The sequence below is a fragment of the Phyllobates terribilis genome, unplaced genomic scaffold (assembly GCF_046119375.1).
Source record: "Phyllobates terribilis strain yellow unplaced genomic scaffold, ASM4611937v1 Scaffold_2__4_contigs__length_985480577, whole genome shotgun sequence".
Classification (NCBI taxonomy): Eukaryota; Metazoa; Chordata; class Amphibia; order Anura; family Dendrobatidae; genus Phyllobates; species Phyllobates terribilis.
In genome coordinates this window covers 936,178,055-936,197,466 of record NW_027362762.1, presented here as the reverse complement: position 1 = coordinate 936,197,466, position 19,412 = coordinate 936,178,055, and the positions used below count along the sequence as shown (strand labels likewise).

Here is a 19,412-nt window from a genome sequence, read left to right as displayed (position 1 = left end):
CATGGGGAATTATAAGGGGGGGGCAGCCTGTATGGGGCATTATGTGGGGGGGTAACAGCCTGCGTGGAGCATTATAAGGGGGGGACAGCCTGTATGGGGCATTATGTGGGGGGTAACAGCCTGCATGCAGCATTATATGGGGGCCAGTATCCTGTATGCAGCGTTATAAGGGGACCAGTATCCTGTATGGAGCGTTATATGGGGGCCAGTATCCTGTATGGAGCTTTATGAGGGGACCAGTATCCTGTATGGAGTGTTATATGGGGGCCAGTATTCCGTATGGAGCCTTATATGGGGGCCAGTATTCCGTATGGAGCCTTATATGGAGGCCAATATTCCGTATGGAGCCGTATATGGGAGCCAAGTATTCCGTATGGAGCCTTATATGGGGGCCAGTATTCCGTATGGAGCCTTATATGGGAGCCAAGTATTCCGTATGGGGCCTTATATGGGGGCCAGTATTCCGTATGGAGCCTTATATGGGGGCCAGTATTCCGTATGGGGCCTTATATGGGGGCCAGTATTCTGTATGGGGCCTTATATGGGGGCCAGTATTCCGTATGGGGCCTTATATGGGGGCCAGTATACTGTGTGCAGCGATTCGCCGGTTTCTGAGCTATTGTGGAAGTTACAATAGATATCACTCATGTAATGTAAGAAGTGAAATCTTTGCATTGTACTATATATATATATATATATATTTCTCTGCGGTATCTGTGCATCACGAATCGTGGTATGTATTAAAGGGGCCCACTGAGATTCTTTCGGCCGGGGCCCAGAAAAACCTGGAGCCGGCCCTGCTTGTGGGGCGACATCAAAAATGCTGTTTCTAAGGCAAAGCCAACAAATGCCAAAAATTGTGGGATGTAGTCAAACCATCCTGGGCTGGAATAACAGTTGACAAGTGCCAGAAGTTTGTTGACTCTATGCAACATAGATGTGAAGCAGTTCTAAAAAATTGTGGGTATACAATTAAATATTAGGTTAGTGATTCACAGGAAGCCAAATCTTCAAAAATAAGAGTACATATTACGAGTTTGTAAAGACAAATGCAGGCACTGCTATTTTTTAGAACATTTAACAAATCAGGAGGAATGGATGCAAATAAAAGCAATTTTTATTGGGTATATATTAAAAGACATAAATAGATAAAATACAGACAGAACAGACAAAAAAAATTGGTACAAAATGTGTGCACAGCAATGCATATAGTTATCGGTGTATATTTTCAATCCTGCACAGACCTATACTAGAAAAAGATTCTTTTCCTTTAAGCGACACAGGTGTGTATATACCAAAAATGGGCTTTAAATTAGCAGGTTATCATCACACAGAGTGCATGAATCAGATAAGCATAACCAGGTCATTATTAAACTGTTATGAGTACATAGGTAATGTGTCTATCCAATATATCCAATATAATGACCATGGCTTACCAGAGAGCAGGATGAAGAAAAAGAACAGTGCAGCAGGCTGGCTCACAGGAACCCCCTTGGACCTCAACGCACGTTTCGCTTTTCAGTGTTACAGCTTCATCATGGCTGTGCCCCCCCGGTATTTATATGAATAATGCCTGATCTGGGACTTTTTGTGTTATTTTTTAGAACAGCCCAATGTATATTTTTTGCTATTTTCTGTAAAGTACTTAACAATTATATACATTTCTCTTAATGATTTGAAAAGATTTTGTGCTTAACTCATGTTTTTGAATGTTACACGCACGCCGCTAGGTTCAGATAGGGACGAGACAGGTTACATGAATTCTTTGGAATCCTGGGGCAACTATTACTCAGGGTGACCATAGACCATGTGCTGCAGCTTCTCTCAGGCACACAGGGGTATTGACCCTCAGGCACAGACATGTAGGTTGTTTCACTTGCTGACCAGACACACTTGACAAGAGTCCTCATAAACAGTATAACAGTAGCATTTAATAAGAAGCCGCACAGCCAGTGCAAGTTAGGTCTTATGAGCAACAGGCTCCAGTGACAAACAGTACAGTTTCCTTAGCAGCACAGCAGTTCACAGTCTTCCCAGTAGTACAGGACAGCACAGTTCTAATGAAAAGGTACATTAATGAACACAGCATTCTTTACAGCACAGTGAGATGGAGGCGGGGGGGGGGGGGGTTTGCTGAGCGAGATGATCCCTGTGACACCATTTCCTCCAGTCCTTATCTTTATGCCTGACAATACTCTGCACTGCTAGTTCAGGAACTCTACCTGACCTGTGCTTAGCTTCACTCCTGACTTGAATCCTTTTCACTTGCAGGGGCGCTTCTGTGAGATACAGAACACACACCCCACCTTTCTCTTTGGCTCCAGCCAGACAGTAAACAACTTCCCTACAATCCCCCTGGGGCTCTGCTAAAACCCTCCCCTTCTCCTGTGACTGTGTTAACTCCTCTAGTTGCTGGATGCTTCTGGAGCACAACACTTCCTGTCTCCTGTGCTTGTGTTACTTCTAATAGTTGCTGAATGCTTTTAAAGCACCAGCACTACTTCTGTATGTCACACTCTGCAAAAGCACTACTTCTGTATGTCACATGAACACACTGCTATTATTTTGAACACTACTCTATGTGCGCAGACTTATTTTTTTCTTATGCTCCTGGATTTACCACTTATGCTCCTGGATTTACCACTTACACTGAAATCCCAAATGGTAGGAGCAAACTAAAATACTAAATATTATTTAGGCACTCTATGGAGACATAATATGAGTGGTATTTATTATGAGGGCTATTTATGGTGGCATCATGTGGGCTACATACGGCAGTGTGGTCTAGGCACTATATGGTGGAATTATGTAGGTTGTAAAGACTAGAATAAAATGACAAGGTGGTGGTGGCTCTACATAGCTTGCTGCCTAAGGCCCTGGTCATCCAATCAATATTCATGCAAAAATATGCAGTTTAATTAAAAATATTTAATTATTTTCAAGAGAAAAAAAAACTTGTGCAAACAAAGTATTGGAGCCATAAATGCAGTGGAAAATAGCCACCAAGAAGATATATTATTTTTGTAAAATTTCAACACTGGTTGTAATCAGGCAGGCTTTTGCTACCAGTGTTTTTCTCTGGGGTTACCAAGTCAAAATGTTCTTATCGCTGATCAGCTCCCCATAGGGTGAATTTACTGAAGTAGGAAGAAGAGCCAAATATACTGGGGTAATGGCACCTTCATCTGGGGACTTGGTGGCATCAAGACCTGTCATACCAGTCCTCACCCACCCCGGGCAGCAGGCATTGACAATAATGCCCTCTCCTTTCCTGGTCTCCTTCAGTTCTCGTGCATGAATCCTAGACAGAACAGTAACCCCGATTTTGGACACCCCATAAGCAAAGTTTGGCCAACCCTTTTCTTCATGTATTCCTTTCTTGGCATCTTCCACAAAGTTCTCCATCAGTTTCACCAGCTCGTCCTCTGTGATCGTGTCACTGCGGAATCTCTCCTGAAGTTTGGGGCTGCACTTTTGAAGGCTCATGTGGCTGAAAATACTGGAGACATTAACAACTCTTCCTATTGGGAAAGACATGAAGATATTAAACCCTAAATTTATCCATGGAGGAAAAAAAGGACAATAATGAGTCATTGACAAAAACTGAGCTACAGTTCTCGGTAACAACCTCTATACTATTCCATCACCAGAGCCGAAAATAGCCGATTGATGGGGGTTTCGGGTGTTGGACATTCATTGATCTTACATTGATGACCTATCCTAAAGATAGGTTCTCAATATTTACCTGAACAACCCAGAACTTGGACATTCTGAACTAGTAATATATATTTTTTAAATTACCGATTGGAAAGAATGGTCACAAATCTTGTAGAACACTCCAACGGGATGCGAGATGGGATAGCTACAAGAAATGAAATACATATTCGGGGCTGTCCCTGTGTAGTGGCTGCCTTCCCCAACGATCAGATGATCACTGCAGATCCCGAAGACTCCAGTGGTCTCGAGAGAATGTAGCTGTCTACTATTAGCATTATTTACTCACTACTGTGCATCTCTTCATAAACTGTACAAGAATGAAGGCATTACAAGGAATATTAGAAAGTAAAATACAACACATGAACACCCTACACTTACCATTTGGCCTTATCAGTGGTATCAGTTCATGGCAAACATCCCTGGTAGCAAAAAAGTTGGTTTTCAGAATTACTTCTGCTTGGATTCCAAATGGAGTTGTGTCAGCAGCTGATGAGGATAGACGTAAAAACGTATTACATGTTGAGCTATATAACCAAAGTAATAATGCTCTGTCGAATCTGTTGATATCACCACCATCTGACTCGTTGTCTGGTTTGGTCATGGACTATGGTCACTGTAATTTTGATTCTTCCTGTCAAACCTGATAAAATTGCTGACGGAGACTACAAATGTAGCCACAGATGGCAGCATGAAAAAAGACTAAGGTGTTGTTAACACATGGCGTCATTTAGACACTGGAGCAGCTGTTGAGTTTTCCCAGGCGAAACAGCTTCAGGAAACCGCTGGCGGCCGTTTTCCTGAGGCGGCTCCATCTACTATCTTTACCTCTGCTCTGTGAAGTATAAAAACGGAGTGGCTTACATGCGGAAGCCGCCCAAAGGATGAGCATGTCACTTGATAGCTTCAGTGTTTCCAAACCCTTGTAATGCAGCGACTTGCTGACATTACGGTAATGGTCCAGGATGTGTTTTACCTGACCATGTACCTTCCCCCTCAGGTGACTGGTCACATGACTGTGACATAGCACAGGTCCTGCGTGCACAGAATGTCTGTCTGATCATATGACTGTGACATAGCACAGGTCCTGCGTGCACAGAATGTCTGTCTGATCACATGACTGTGACATCAGCAAGGTCCTGTCAGTATGTGTGTGTGTGCACGGGATGCATATATAAACCCTGCTTGATGGGAGACAGGTGTGTTCTGAGAGAGGCGTAAAGCCTGTTCCCGTGTGTGAGGGACACCGATCGTGTGAGGCCTAGTGAGGCCGAGTGAAACCTGGCAGCCTGAAAGGTCGAGACTGGATCCTGTGTGGATGCTAGTGGCCTTGGAAGGCAGAGGCTTGATGAAGAGTCCTGAAAGGCAGAGCCTGGATCCTGTGTGGATGTCAGTGGCCTTTGAGGGAACGACGGCTGGAGACCCCTACCTGGGAAGCCGCAAAGCCACAGTGGTGGCAAGCCTAATGGACTGCAGCAGCTAAACCCGGCAAAGGTAATGCACTATGTTATATGGACATTGCTATATGATTACCTTGCGGAAGGCTGTACCTGGAGCAAGTGGGCCAGTGTGTCACTTGGCTCATGAATATTGTATATATGTGTGTCGGCGTGCCACTGAGTTGGACCCGGTCATATGCGGTTTATGAAGTAATAAACTGCTGTATTGAGAAAATACCAGAAAGACATTGCACGTGTGCATTGATTGTCGCAGCGAAGCGAGTATCCCCCATTATGATGTCTAGCGCTGCCTTACACCCTGAATCGGCTGAATCGGTTAAAAGAAGTGATATAAGTTGGAATGTGCACAACAATATTGTTTTGACACTGCTGTTTTATGGGTTGCTTTTTCTAAAGAATTACAGGGGAAACATATTATTCTTACTATTATAGCGTCATTTATTCCATCGCGCTTTACATGAGAAAAGGGGTATACTTCATAAAATAACAAGCACAATAATCACGAACAATACAAGTCAGTGACTGGTACAGGAGGAGAGAGGACACTATCCACGAGGGCTCACAGTCTACAAGGGATGGGTGAGGAAACAGTAGGTGGAGGTAGAGCTGGTCGTGCAGCGGTATGGTGGAGCGGTTGTTACTGTAGGTTGTAGACTTGTTGGAAGAGGTAGGTCTTAAGGTTTCTTTTGAAGGTTTCTATGGTAGGAGAGAGTCTGATATGTTGGGGTAGAGAATTCCAGAGTAGGGGGGATGCACAGGGAAAATCTTGCATGCAATTGTGGGAAGAGGAGATAAGAAGGGAGTGGAGAAGAACATCTTGTGAGGATCGGATTTTGCATGCAGGTAAGTACCGGGAGACTAGGTCACAGATGTATGGCGGAGACAGGTTGTGGATGGCTTTGTTAGGGTTTTGAACTGGAGTCTCAGGGCAATGGGGAGCCAGTGAAGGGATTGACAGAGAGGAGAGGCCGGGGAATAGCGGGGGGACAGGTGGATTAGTCAGGCAGCAGAGTTTAAGATAGATTGGAAGGGTGCGGGAGTGTTAGAAGGGAGGCCACAGAGCAGGAGGTTGCAGTAGTCAAGGCGGCAGATGATGAGGGCGTGCACTAGTGTTTTTGCAGATTCTTGATTAAAGAATGAACAGATTCGGGAAATATTTTTGAGTTAGAGTCGGCAGGAAGTGGAAAGGGCTTGGATATGTGGTTTAAAGGAGAGAGCAGAGTCAAGGGTTACCCTGAGGCAGCGAACTTGCGAGACTGGGGAGAGTGGGCAGCCATTGACTTTGATAGATAGGTCTGTTGTTGGGCTTGAGTGAGATGGAAGAAAGATAACGAATTCTGTTTTGAACATGCTACGTTTTAGAAATCGAGCAGAGAAGAAGGATGAAATAGTGGACAGACATTGTAGGATTCTGTTTAGTAAGGATGTGATATCGGTCCAGAGAGGTAGATCTGTGTGTCGTCAGCATAGAGGGGATACTGAATGTTACGGGTCCGGGTGGTGGAACCTCTGTGCCGAGGTGCAAGGAGGGGCCCAGAGGGGCGTGACTAAGTATCAACCCGAACCGACCCTGGTCAGACGGCGGCTAACGACTCCGTGACCAGGGAGGATCCGGGCAGAGGGACCAGGTGCTACTCTGGGGACGACCTTGTAAGAGAGCAGGTGGCTCCCACGGGTCAGATGGCTGGGACTGACCGGTATGACGGATAGACACGGCAAGCAGGCAGAAGTCTCTGGTAGCAGATAGGTGGTCACAGTGCATGACAGCAGGGCAAGTAGCAGTCTCTAGGTTTACCAGACAGGTGGTCACAGCAAGTGATGGCAGAGTCTCCAGGAAGGCTGGCAGGAAACAGGCGGGTGCTCCCAGGTGAGCGGGCAGACAGACAAGGCAGGTAACAGGCAGGTAACAGGTGGGCGCTCCCAGGTGAGCGGGCAGACAGACAAGGCAGGTAACAGGCAGGTAACAGGTGGGCGCTCCCAGGTGAGCAGGCTGACGGACACAGCAGGTAACAGGCGGGTGCTCCCAGGTGAGCAGGCTGACAGACACAGCAGGTAACAGGCAGGTAACAGGTGTGCGCTCCCAGGTGAGCGGGCTGACGGACACAGCAAGTAACAGGCGGGTGCTCCTAGGTGAGCGGGCTGACAGACACAGCAGGTAACTGGCGGGTGCTCCCCGGTGAGCGGGCTGACAGACACAGCAGGTAACTGGCGGGTGCTCCCAGGTGTGCGGGCAAACAGACAAGGCAGGTAGCAGGCAGGTAACAGGTGAGCGCTCCAGGTGAGCAGGCTGGCAGGCTTGGCAGGAAACAGGCAGATAACAGGCTGGCAGGCAGGACGAGGAGTCAGGCTAGAAGCGGGACCTAGATCAGACACTGTGCAACAACTTTGCTCGGGCACCTCCATTTTGGAGGAGGTGCCTTATATATGGGAGGTCCTCCGACAATTGGCCGGGGACTCCTTAGGACAGCGCGCTTGGTCCCTTTAAGAGAGGGGGAGCGCGCGCGCCCTAAGCACACTGCCGGGGAAGGAGCGCGCGCCGGCAGCAGTGGGGAGAGAAGCGCTGGAGGACGCCGCGCCAGGAGCGGGGAGGTGAGAGGGACGGCGTCTCTGCCTAGCAAGGGGCAGAGACGCCGATGCTACACTGAAAGCTGTGAGACTCTATGAGCTGTCCCAGGCTGAAGGTGTAGATGAAGAAGAGCAGGGGTCCTAGAACTGAACCTTGGGGAACACCCAGGGCCGGCGTCAGTGTGACGCCCTGCTGTGCATGGAGCCACAGATCCTGGAGGGGTGCATTTCAGGTTTCCTCCGCAAGAGGCCCTCAGAGCATACACACACCTCCACCTTCCACCTCAGACCACCAGAGGGAGCCTGATAGGGATATAAATAGGGATGGTGGAGCTAGGCAGCCCAGACAGTGATTCAGCAGTTTTCTGCTCAGACACAGAAGGAGAGAGTCTGTGAGTGAGTTCTCCTCAGGAAGAGAGTGAAGACAGAACAGTCTGGAGTCCACAGCCAGTTCCTGCAGAGTGAGACACAGAGAAACAGGTCAGTCTGCAGTGGAGCTCAGTCAAACTCAAGCAACTCGAGTTAAGTGAGCTAGGAGAGTTGCTGACGCTCAGAGAACAGCAGAAGAGGCAGCCACCTAACTGCCAGTGTGTATAGCCTAGTGAGGGCCCTAGTAGGCTGAAGGCTAGAGGAGTGAGTAGCATTGGGGGCAGAGGAGCTTTACCAGCTCACCCCAGAAACCATATCCCGGACACTGTGTCCGAGTCTGCAGAGATTCTTTATACCCAGCAGAAGACAACCAGAACCCCTGGCGAACTACAGGTCCCAGGAATACCAAATACTGACTGTTATACCAGGGTCAGGAGTTACAGAAGCCCCCATATACCAGGGAGTGTGTACTCCAACAGAAGGCCCTACCACAGGATCAGCTGGAGCAGAACAGAGACTAAGTTAGGCCTAGCTCCAGGCAGGCCAGAGACTAACACTAAGCGGCGAAGAAACAGGAGGCCCTACACCTGCTCACTGGGGAGAGTCCTGCAGTGCACCCCTCACCCTACAGTGCTCCGGACGGTACCTGCATTCCCACCAGTAAAAGGTACAGAAGCAAACCGTGTGTGTCCCCTGTTCTTCCTTGGACCTGGCTGGGTCACCGCCATATCGTGCACCTCGTCAAACATCACTGCCCTGAGGCCTAGCTCCACCTGTGGGGAGCTACACCATCAAAGCTGCCGTAACACCGGCCTCAGTGGACTGCCACAGCGCTGGTGATCCTCACCAGACACCACAGGTGGCATCACGAACTTTGACATTTTATTTTCCCCTTTTTTTAAGAGAGACCCCAGGGTACGGGCCTGGGAGCCGACCACCGCGACGTCCCCCAAGACCAGGCATTAAGGCCCGGGCGCCGAGTAGTCCCCATCCCCTTGGCACCACATCAGCACCCGGCGCACCTGGGCAAGTGCCGGGGCCCTGAGCAGGCAGGGGGGCCCACTGGCGGTCGCGCACCCCGCTGGGCTATGGGTGGAGGGGAGCGGTGTCAGCGCCTGCCCTTCTCCGTCGCCTGCTCAGGGCCCCGGCAGCCGGATACTTACCTCTCCCCGTGCCTCCACAGATCCGCTCTCTTCCTGCTCTGCGCTCCCTGTGACGTCTCAGGTCAGAGGGCGCGGTGACGTCTTTCCACCGCGCGCTCCCCTGAGCCGTCACAGGGAGCGCAGAGCGGGACGACGCCGGCAACGCTGGAGTTCGGACCCGAGCAGCGGGCAGCAGGTGAGGAGGAGGGAGGTGAGTATTTGATTTTTTTTTAATTTTTTTAAATGTATGGAGGCATGGGGCATTATATGGGGGGGGGGGTGACATCCTGCATGGGGCATTATAAAGAGAGGGGGGGGGTGACATCCTGCATGGGACATTATAAAGAAAGGGGGGAGGTGACATCCTGCATGGGGCATTATAAAGAGAGGGGGGGTGACATCCTGCATGGGGCATTATAGAGAGAGGGGGTGACATCCTGCATGGGGCATTATAGAGAGAGGGGGTGACAGCCTGCATGGGGCATTATAAATAGAGGGGGTGATATCCTGCCTGGGGCATTATAGAGAGAGGGGGTGACATCTTGCATGGGGCATTATAAAGAGAGGGGGTGACATCCTGCATGGGACATTATAAAGAGAGGGGGTGACATCCTGCATGGGGCATTATAAAAAGAGGGGGTGACATCCTGCTTGGGGCATTATAAAGAGGGGGATGACATCTTGCATGGGGCCTTATAAAGAGGGGGGTACATCCTGCATGGGGCATTATAAAGAGGAGGGGTGACAGCCTGCATGGGGCATTATAGAGAGAGGGGGTGACAGCCTGCATGGGGCATTATAAATAGAGGGGGTGACATCCTGCATGGGGCATTATAAAGAGAGGGGATGATAATCTGCATGGGGCATTATAGAGAGAGGGGGTGACATCTTGCATGGGGCATTATAAAGAGAGGGGGGTGACATCCTGCATGGGGCATTATAAAGAGAGGGGGTGACATCTTGCATGGGGCCTTATAAAGAGGGGGGGTACATCCTGCATGGGGCATTATAAAGAGGAGGGGTGACAGCCTGCATGGGGCATTATAAGGTGGGGAACAGCCTGCATGGGGCATTATAAGGGGGGGGGGACAGCCTGCATAGTGCATTATGTGGGGGGAACAGCCTGCATGGAGCATTATAAGGGGGGGTGGACAGCATGTATGGGGCATTATGTGGGGGGTAACAGCCTGCATGGAGCATTATAAGGGGGGGACAGCCTGTATGGGGCATTATGTGGGGGGTAACAGCCTGCATGCAGCATTATATGGGGGCCAGTATCCTGTATGGAGCTTTATAAGGGGACCAGTATCCTGTATGGAGCGTTATATGGGGGCCAGTGTCCTGTATGGAGCTTTATAAGGGGACCAGTATCCTGTATGGAGCGTTATATGGGGGCCAGTATTCTGTATGGAGCGTTATATGGGTGCCAGTATTCTGTATGGAGCCTTATATGGGGGCCAGTATTCCGTATGGAGCCTTATATGGAGGCCAGTATTCTGTATGGAGCCTTATATGGGGGCCAAATATTCCGTATGGAGCCTTATATGGGGGCCAGTATTCCGTATGGGGCCTTATATGGGGGCCAGTATTCCGTATGGGGCCTTATATGGGGGCCAGTATTCCATATGGGGCCTTATATGGGGGCCAGTATTCCGTATGGGGCCTTATATGGGGGCCAGTATTCCGTATGGGGCCTTATATGGGGGCCAGTATTCCGTATGGGGCCTTATATGGGGGCCAGTATTCCATATGGGGCCTTATATGGGGGCCAGTATTCCGTATGGGGCCTTATATGGGGGCCAGTATTCCGTATGGGGCCTTATATGGGGGCCAGTATTCCGTATGGGGCCTTATATGGGGGCCAGTATTCTGTATGGGGCCTTATATGGGGGCCAGTATTCCGTATGGGGCCTTATATGGGGGCCAGTATTCTGTATGGGGCCTTATATAGGGGCCAGTATTCCGTATGGGGCCTTATATGGGGGTCAGTATTCCATATGGGGCCTTATATGGGGGCCAGTATTCCGTATGGGGCCTTATATGGGGGCCAGTATTCCGTATGGGGCCTTATATGGGGGCCAGTATCCTGTATGGAGCGTTATATGGGGGCCAGTCTCCTGTATGGAGCATTTTATGGGGGCCAGTATTCTGTATGGAGCGATTCGCCGGTTTCTGAGCTATTGTGGAATTTACAATAGATATCGCTCATGTAATGTAAGAAGTGAAATCTTTGCATTGTAATATATATATATATTTCTCTGCGGTATCTGTGCATCATGAATCGTGGTACGTGTTAAGGGGCCCACTGAGACTCTTTCGCCCGGGGCCCAGAAAAACCTGGAGCCGGCCCTGGGAACACCGACAGATAGGGGGTGAGATGAGGAGGTGGTGTGTGAGTGGGAGACACTGAATGTCCTGTCTGTTAAGTATGAAGAGATCCAAGATAGGGCCAAGTCTGTGATGCTAAGAGATGAGAGAATCTGTAGTTAGAGGAAATGGTCCACGGTGTCAAAAGCAGATGACAGGTCCAGAAGGAAAGAACAGAGTAGTGTCTCTTGGATTTGGGGGTTAGTAGATCATTGGTGACTTTAGTCAGGGCAGTTTCAGTGGAGTGATGCAGTTGGATGCCAGACTGTAAGCGGTAAAATAGGGAGCAGGAGGAGAGGTGGGAGGACAGTTCAAGATGGATGTGTTATTCCAGTAGTTTTGAGGCATAGGGCAGAAGTGATATGGGGCGATAGCTAGACACAGAGGATAGGTCAAGGGAGGGTTTTTGAGGATTTGTGATCAACGCATGTGACTTGTCCCCTGGGCCGTGGGGTACTCGGTGCCGGGCCGGTCGGTACAGGGGATGTCACAGTGGCAGTGACCCGGTCCTTGACCCAGGGCGGTCAATAAAAGGGGATTTTATAGTTTAATGTTTGTGATGCCACCTGTGGTATGCGGCTATATGGAGCCGCCGCTGCAGTGCAGATCCTCTGGAGCTGATGGTGACGCAGCAGAGTTGGTTCAGCTCTCCACAGGTAGAGCTATGCTCCAGGGTAGTGCAGTGATGATTAATGAGGTAGATGTTGCTGTGCAGTGTAGTGCAGGGGATGGCGCAGATAATAATTCTAGGCCACAGTGGGGTGCAGTCTTCAAGGTTTACTCACAGTTGTTCAAGACTCCAGGTTACCAAGGCCAGTGTGTAACCTCCCACATCGTCCTGCGTTCACCAAGGAAGGGGTTCGGCAGCTCTCAGGTATTTCAGGAGTACTTAAACGGGATCCCGTTCTATGTGCCTTCCTCGGTCGTCTTCCTGCGCTGGCTCTCACCCTCCTGCCCTGCTCCTCACAATCAGTGTCCCAAGCTGGTAGCCTCAGATCTTTTTCGGGCGACGTGCAGTCCCCTGGACCCTCTGAGGCCACCTTTTCGGCAATGTTATTGTGGTGGTTGGCAGCTGCACCTTGAAAGTACAGTAGCCTCCGGTTATCTTGCTGAGCCTGATTCTTCTTCACTAGTTTAGGGGCCGGTCCCCTCTGCGGCCTGATCCCTCCATGTTCGTGTGGATTCAGGCGCACGGGTGGCATCCGCACTCACCGTGCCCCTAGGACCCCATCTGTCTCTGGAGCCTTCCCTCTGCTCCCGTCCTCTTCTCTCTCTCTTTCCTGGGCCTCTCTTACTAGGCCCCACTCCTCTCAGCTCCTGCTCCAAGCACTGGAGGCAGGAGCCTGGACCTCCTCCACTGCTCTCCTGAGCAGGACTCCGCTCTCACTGAACTCCTTCTAGATGGTTCCCTGCTTTCTTATACTCCTACTGAAGTGCTCCCCTAAACTACTTCCTCCACCCACACCCACTACATGGTTCCACCATCCAGCTAGGGATCAGAGACTGCGCTCTCCCTTAGGAGCAATCTCGCCCTTCCCTCTGAAGTGGAGTGTAATGGATACAAGTGTGTGGGTCCCGGGCAGTACTCCATCCTTACCTGAGAGTGGGATACCACACCTCTGGGTGAGATGCAGTACCTCTGTGGCGACTGAACCGCAGGGGCGCCACACATGTTTAAAGCATGAGGGGAAAACACCAGTTGTTAGTGATAGATTGAGGAGATGGGTTAGGGTTGGGATGAAGACTGTGGTGAGGCTTGGGATGAGGTGGGACAGGATCGAGTTATGTGCACAGGTGGTGAGATGTGATCTGGAGAGAAGAGAGGAAAGTTGATCTTCTGTAATGGTGGAGAAGCTGGTTTTGGAGGAGGAGGGCTGGGTAGTTATGAGGAAGAGCTGTGGGGACTATAGGCCAAAACTTTCTCTGATGTTATCAATCTTTTGCTTGACGAATGTGGCAAAGTCTTCAGTTTAGATGAGAAGGAGGAGGCGCTGGGGGACGGAGGAGAGAATTGAAAGTGTTGAATAGCTGTTTAAGGTTATGAGACAGGGAGGATATGAGGGATGAGAAGTAGGTTTGTTTTGCTGCAGTGAGTGTAGACTTGAAAGTGGTAAGGGACACTTTGTATGTGATGAGGTGCCTGTTGGAATAGGACTTTTTCCATTTCCGCTACGCAGCCTTGGAAGCACACCTCAGTTCTTTAGTCAGGCTGGGGTGCCAGGGTTGCCTGTTGATTGAGCGAGCTTTGGTATGTGAGGGGCGTCCGAATTGAGAGCTGCAGCTGTTGTGGTGTAGTATAAAGCGGCAGCAGCATCTGCATCGTGTATGGAACCTATGTCTGTAACTGGGAGAAGGGACTCAGAAAGTGACTGTAAATCAAGGTATTTGAGATTTCTGCAAGGCTGTGCAAGTTTGTGGAGTGGGGATTGTGCACCTGGAGAGGAGAGGGAAGAGAATGAGTGGTCAGACAGGGGAGAGGTGAGCTAGAGAGGTTCGATAGGGAACAGAGGCAGGTGAATATGAGGTCCAGTGTGTGGCCATCCTGTGGAGTGGTTGCGGAGGACCAATGAGCAAGGCCGAAGGAGTAAGTGAGCGCTAGAAGCTAAGAGACAACTGAGTATATCCCCCAAACTAGGCACTGTTCAATCAAAATACTGCATAAAACTCTTCAAGAAAAAAAAACTATTCCAGAACTCTTAAAACATCATCAAAATAACTTCAGGAAAGGCTTCAGGATAAAAAAAAATTCTCCAAAACCTACCACTAGTGATGAGCGAGCATGCTCGTTACTCGAAATTTACGAGCATGCTCGGGTGTTTTCCGAGTATCTTCAGCATGCTCGGGTGTTATGATGTTTCAGTCACTCCGTGCACATGATTTGCGAATGTTTGACAGCTTTAATACATGTTAGGAATGCCTGTTTCTTAGTATCTTTTCTTAGTGTCAGCCCTGCACTGCACCCTCAACTATACATAGAGTGTAACCCAAAACAACAACAACAGAACAGAGTGCACACAGACAGAGGGCGAGACACAGGGCTAAAGAAGTGTTATGAATAATGGAAGTAAAAGAAAGGAACCCAAAAGGACCTTTGGTATATGTGGAAACCCCCAGACCCTAAATGTAACAAAATGGAAACAGAGCTGAGAAGGGGAATACACAAACTGCAGGAGAATCAATGGAGAAAACCTCAGCAAGATAATCCTTCACTGAGGAGCTGGGACTCCAAATATCCACCTAACTTGGAATATAGCCAGGAAAGACTGCATGTGCCAGGAGAGAATAAATAGCCCGTTCTAAGATGTGATAGGATAAAACAAAAGGAGGAAGTGAAAATACCTGCCTAGAAGCAACACCGCAAAGCAAAGACAAAAGCATTATGGAAAAGTTGGAAAGATACAAATCAGGCTGTGGTCAAACAGAGAGGGAAACCTGCCCACAGCCAGAGATCAGCGGATCGAGTTCTGGGGCACAGCCATGAGACTACATCGTTGTACAAGCTTTTCATAAACCATTAAAGACAAGAGGAGAGCAAATTTGATTTTTTTTTCTCTCCAGGAGCCACAGTGGCTTCTTCTAAGGTATGTAAGTATTTGGTGAGACATAGTCTCCAGGACTGGGAGGGGTCAAACCTGAAGCTTGTGGTGCCCAACCATAACAAGACAGTATTGGTCTTCTCACATGGGTCAAAGGGAGCTTTTAGGCTCCCCTAGGTTTCAGGGTGACTGCAAGCCCTGCACCATGACTAGTTAAACCACTGGAGAGATCCTATGAAGACTGAAAATAGCAGGACTATGTGTAAGTAAAAGAAGAGGTATAGCAAATCAGTAGAGGAACTGGTAAAGTTGGACTCATCCAATTCAGAGCATCTCACGGTGGGGATCTGATCTAAAAAGAAGGCCTTACTACAAGGAGACCATGGACTCCATTAGGTAACAAACCCACCTACGGGGATATCTTAATTTCGATGATGAATCCAAGGTTTTATTAGGCAAAGCCTCTTCAGGAAAGAACCGTCAAGTCTTTTTTCTCAAGCAACTTATCTGGCAGTTTTGCCAACATCTCTTGATCTATAAAGAGCGGGTGGCTTCCGAACGAAGCCACCTGAAGAATGAGCATGCCACTTCTTCTAACTACTTCACGGTTTCCTGAAGAGGTTAAATGAATTAACAAAAGGCTGAATATGTACACAGCAATCTCGTTTTTACATTGCTGTGCAATATGTTCATTTTTTTTGCTGTCGTGCACATACCCTAAAGCTGTGCTTTGGAGTTGATATCTTGCCTCAAAGTACAAATCTCTCTTTTTTTTGGCTTATTCCCAAGTAACTTGTTTGTCACCACTGATGATATGATCTGTGTGTGCAGTGACAGCAGGTTTTATACGTCTTATAGCAATAAACTGTGTTATGATTTCTGGCTCTAATAGGACAGACCGTACCTCTAAATGCGATTCCAGCATTATAGATTAGAACATCCAGACCACCATACTTTTCCATCAAGAAGTGCCGCAAAGCCCGGATGCCGGTCACGTCGGTAATATCCAATTGATGGAAGAACAGGGACAACCCCTCATTCTTCAGGGTCTTGACAGCTTCTTCTCCAAGTTCTGGGTTCCTGGCTGTCAGATACACGTCTCCCTCGAACTGCTTGCACAGGGCCCTGACCACAGCCAGTCCGAGCCCTTTATTGCCCCCTGTGACTACTGCAACCCGCTCTCCAGCCATACTCAAAGCCTCGAATGAGAATGTACTAGACCTGGTAAATATGTTGTCATCTGGTTCGGTTAGTGGCTTCTGGAATTTATTACAAAAGCTCCACCCACAGAAGAGTAAGCCAGGACAGCAGATCATACAGTTAGAGTAATGATTATTATGAGCCTTAGAATATGTTGACATCCAGCGTGGCAAAGGGAAGTGAGATACTCTGCTTCACAGAGCTACAGCTGGGACACTTTTTGTATTCATGGTGACTAGTGTTGAGCATTCCGATACTGAAATATCAGGTATCGGCCGATATTCGCGGTATCGGAATTCCGATACTTAATTCCGATACTTTTGCAATATCGTATACCAGAATCGGAAGTTCCCATAATGCAATGAGCCATTTTCATTTTATTCAGCCAATGAGGATCCTAAGAAGTGTGGGCACATCCTGTTAGGCATGTAGGCATCTTAACTAATGGCATGGCTGTGATTGGCTGCTGAAATGATGTCATGATGCACTTTAAAAGCCGCCGCCGCCATTTTGAGCTCACTCTGCTGTGAGTTCAGTTAGGGATAGGATGCTGTTGTTCTGAGGGACAGTTTTAGCTACCTATTTGGTCTATTCTGCTTTACCCAAGCTACTTTATAAATCACTGTGCCTTGCAGTGCTAGTGCACAGTTCCCTGTGCTGTTCACCGCTGTCTGCAAGGTCTGGTGTGTGAGTGCAGCTCACCCTGTAGTGTGTGCTTCAACCCCGTCTGGTTGTAGTGCACTCAGTGTGTGTCACTGCCTCATACATTGTCCTTTATTGCCAATTCATAATTTTTCCTGATATCTCCTATTAGTGTGGTGGTTCCATCCGTATTCAGCTAAATTGGTTCCAAACACACTATATAGGAGTAGATAGAGAAATTTTTTTGGTCTTGCAGCGCTAGTGCACAGTGCTCTGCATCTGTACTGTTCACCGCTGTCTGCAAGGTCTGGTGTGTGAGTGCAGCTCACCCTGTAGTGTGTGCTTCAACCACGTCTGGTTGTAGTGCACTCAGTGTGTGTCACTGCCTCATACATTGTCCTTTTTTGCCAATTCATAATTTTTCCTGATTTCTCCTATTAGTGTGGTGGTTCCATCCGTATTCAGCTAAATTGGTTCCAAACACACTATATAGGAGTAGTTAGAGGAGCCTTTCTGCAGCATTGGGCCCTGCAGCCCCAGCCAGATTAGTATTAGCCTATTTTTTGCAGCCTCATCTATTGCATTGTAGGTTACCTTCCTACATTGTAATAGCTACAAAAAGTTTGTGATACTATCGTTATTACATCTTTAGGCACATCCAGTGTCTTTTTGTGACAAAAAAAACCTAAATAAAGTTCACCAAACACTCCACTTTACAGTTGTGTAGGCCACATTAGCTCATATTAAAGTCTAGTCCACACTTTATAAAATTAGTGTTTCTTATACCTGTTAGCAGCTGTTCAGGAATAAGCACACTAAGCCCTTAGTACTTTTCTGCCTATCTTTATCAGTCTACCAAGATGAAGAAGGCAGGGAGTAAGGCATGTGGTCGTGGGCGTGGGCGTGGAGTTTCTGCAGGGAGAGGACGTGAGGATTCTGTGCCTGCAGGGAGAGGACGTGGGGATTCTGTGCCTGCTGCGGGCACCAGTGACTCAGCATCCCCCAGTTTTACCAGGGAACAGTGTAACATACCTGGCGGCGTCCTTGCATGGTGGTCCATCTCCCACTGTGCAAGAGGGCGCACTTGATCTCCTGTCCAGAATGTCTCTCTGGCTTCCCTCCATGCTGTCTGTTTGTGTCTGTCTCTGCTGCTTAGGGCGGCGCCCGATCACTTCCTGTCTTTTGTACCTGCTGTGGGTCACACCCCTTGTGCGTCCTCAGCCTATTGCTGTCTGACACTTGGTATATAGCTCAGCAGCTCCCTTCTATCCCTGCCTGAGCATATGTGTTTCTTTCAGTGTGTGCTTGCACTCTGAAGTTGCCAGGTCCCGTTCCTGTTTCCCTGTCCGCCTTTCCTGGAGGCTGTATTTCCAGGCCTGTCTGAACTGTGTCCTGTATTTCTCCTGCCTTGCGGTGTCAGCTCCCGTGTCTGAACTGTGTCCTGTATGTCTCCTGCTTTGCGGTATTAGTTCCCGTGTCTGAACTAAGTCCTGTATTTCTCCTGCCTTGCGGTGTCAGCTCCCGTGTCTGAACTGTGTCCTGTATGTCTCCTGCTTTGCGGTATTAGTTCCCGTGTCTGAACTTAGTCCTTTCTGTGTTCTCTAGTCTGTCCTGTCTGTACACGCTCCTTGCCTGTTCGTCCCGCCTCTCTGGGGGCAGTATTCCCAGACCCGCTCCTGTATCCCGCTGCAGTGTCGGTCTCCTCCGTACACTCAGTTCCAGTCTGAACTCTCTCCTATCCTTTACCTGTTTTGCCTCTATGTCCGTTCCCTTCCTTTTTCTGCAGAGTCTGAACTCGTACCTAACTCCTGCCAGTTGTCTCTGTACTCCCGTTTGTGAGTTTGTGATCCACTCGCTACTTCACAGCAAGTACCCTGTGGGTGTCTGGCTCTGTCTTTCCCTTCCTGTCTGTTCCGTGTGAACAGAGTCCTGTCCTGCCCTGCTTCTACCCGCTGCTCCGGCAGTCCTGTCCTGCCCTGCTTCTGCCCGCTGCTTCGGCAGTCCTGTCCTGCCCTGCCTGTACCCCTCTGCCTGTAATGTTCCTGAGTCCCAGTGTGTACTGGGCCCTATCCTGCCTGTATTGTTCCTGAGTCCCAGTGTGTACTGGGCCCTATCCTGCCTGTATTGTTCCTGAGTCCCGGTGTGTACTGGGTCCTATTCCGCCTGTGTTCCTACCTGCTAGTGCCTCCCTGTCTGCACTCTAGCTGTGCTTGCCTTTACCCCCCTGCCTGCATACCCGCCTGCCTGCATACCAGTCGTGCCTGCCTATACCCACCAGTCTGTGTGCCAGCCTACCAGCCTGTTCCTGTATTCCCCTGTGTGGGTCAACAGCCGTGTCCGGGGTCTGTCCTGGAGTAGCACCTGGTCCCTCTGCTCGGTTCCTCCTTGGTGCACTGGCGTCGTATGCCGTCGTGCGA

At 49.1% G+C, this 19,412-nt stretch overlaps 1 protein-coding gene across 1 annotated transcript; it reads right to left on the bottom strand.

Annotated features, from left to right (window-relative positions):
* Positions 1–1,094: 1,094 nt before the first annotated feature.
* Positions 1,095–16,441, bottom strand: LOC141237983 (carbonyl reductase [NADPH] 1-like). Its single transcript, XM_073668383.1, has 3 exons — positions 16,058–16,441; positions 4,096–4,203; positions 1,095–3,521 (listed from the first exon to the last, which is right to left on the bottom strand). Exons 1-3 carry the CDS (start codon positions 16,341–16,343, stop codon positions 3,085–3,087), a joined length of 831 nt encoding a protein of 276 aa, XP_073524484.1. The 5' UTR covers positions 16,344–16,441; the 3' UTR covers positions 1,095–3,084.
* Positions 16,442–19,412: the final 2,971 nt, after the last annotated feature.

What these genes read in the sequence shown, in the direction of transcription:
- LOC141237983 (XM_073668383.1), bottom strand. Translation starts at nt 16,343, where the DNA reads ATGGCTGGAGAGCGGGTTGCAGTAGTCACAGGGGGCAATAAAGGGCTC. An exon ending in TGCTGGAATCGCATTTAGAG is followed by an intron (nt 4,204 to 16,057) that starts GTACGGTCTGTC and finishes TATCCTCATCAG; the next exon opens with CTGCTGACACAACTCCATTT. An exon ending in ACCACTGATAAGGCCAAATG is followed by an intron (nt 3,522 to 4,095) that starts GTAAGTGTAGGG and finishes CTTTCCCAATAG; the next exon opens with GAAGAGTTGTTAATGTCTCC.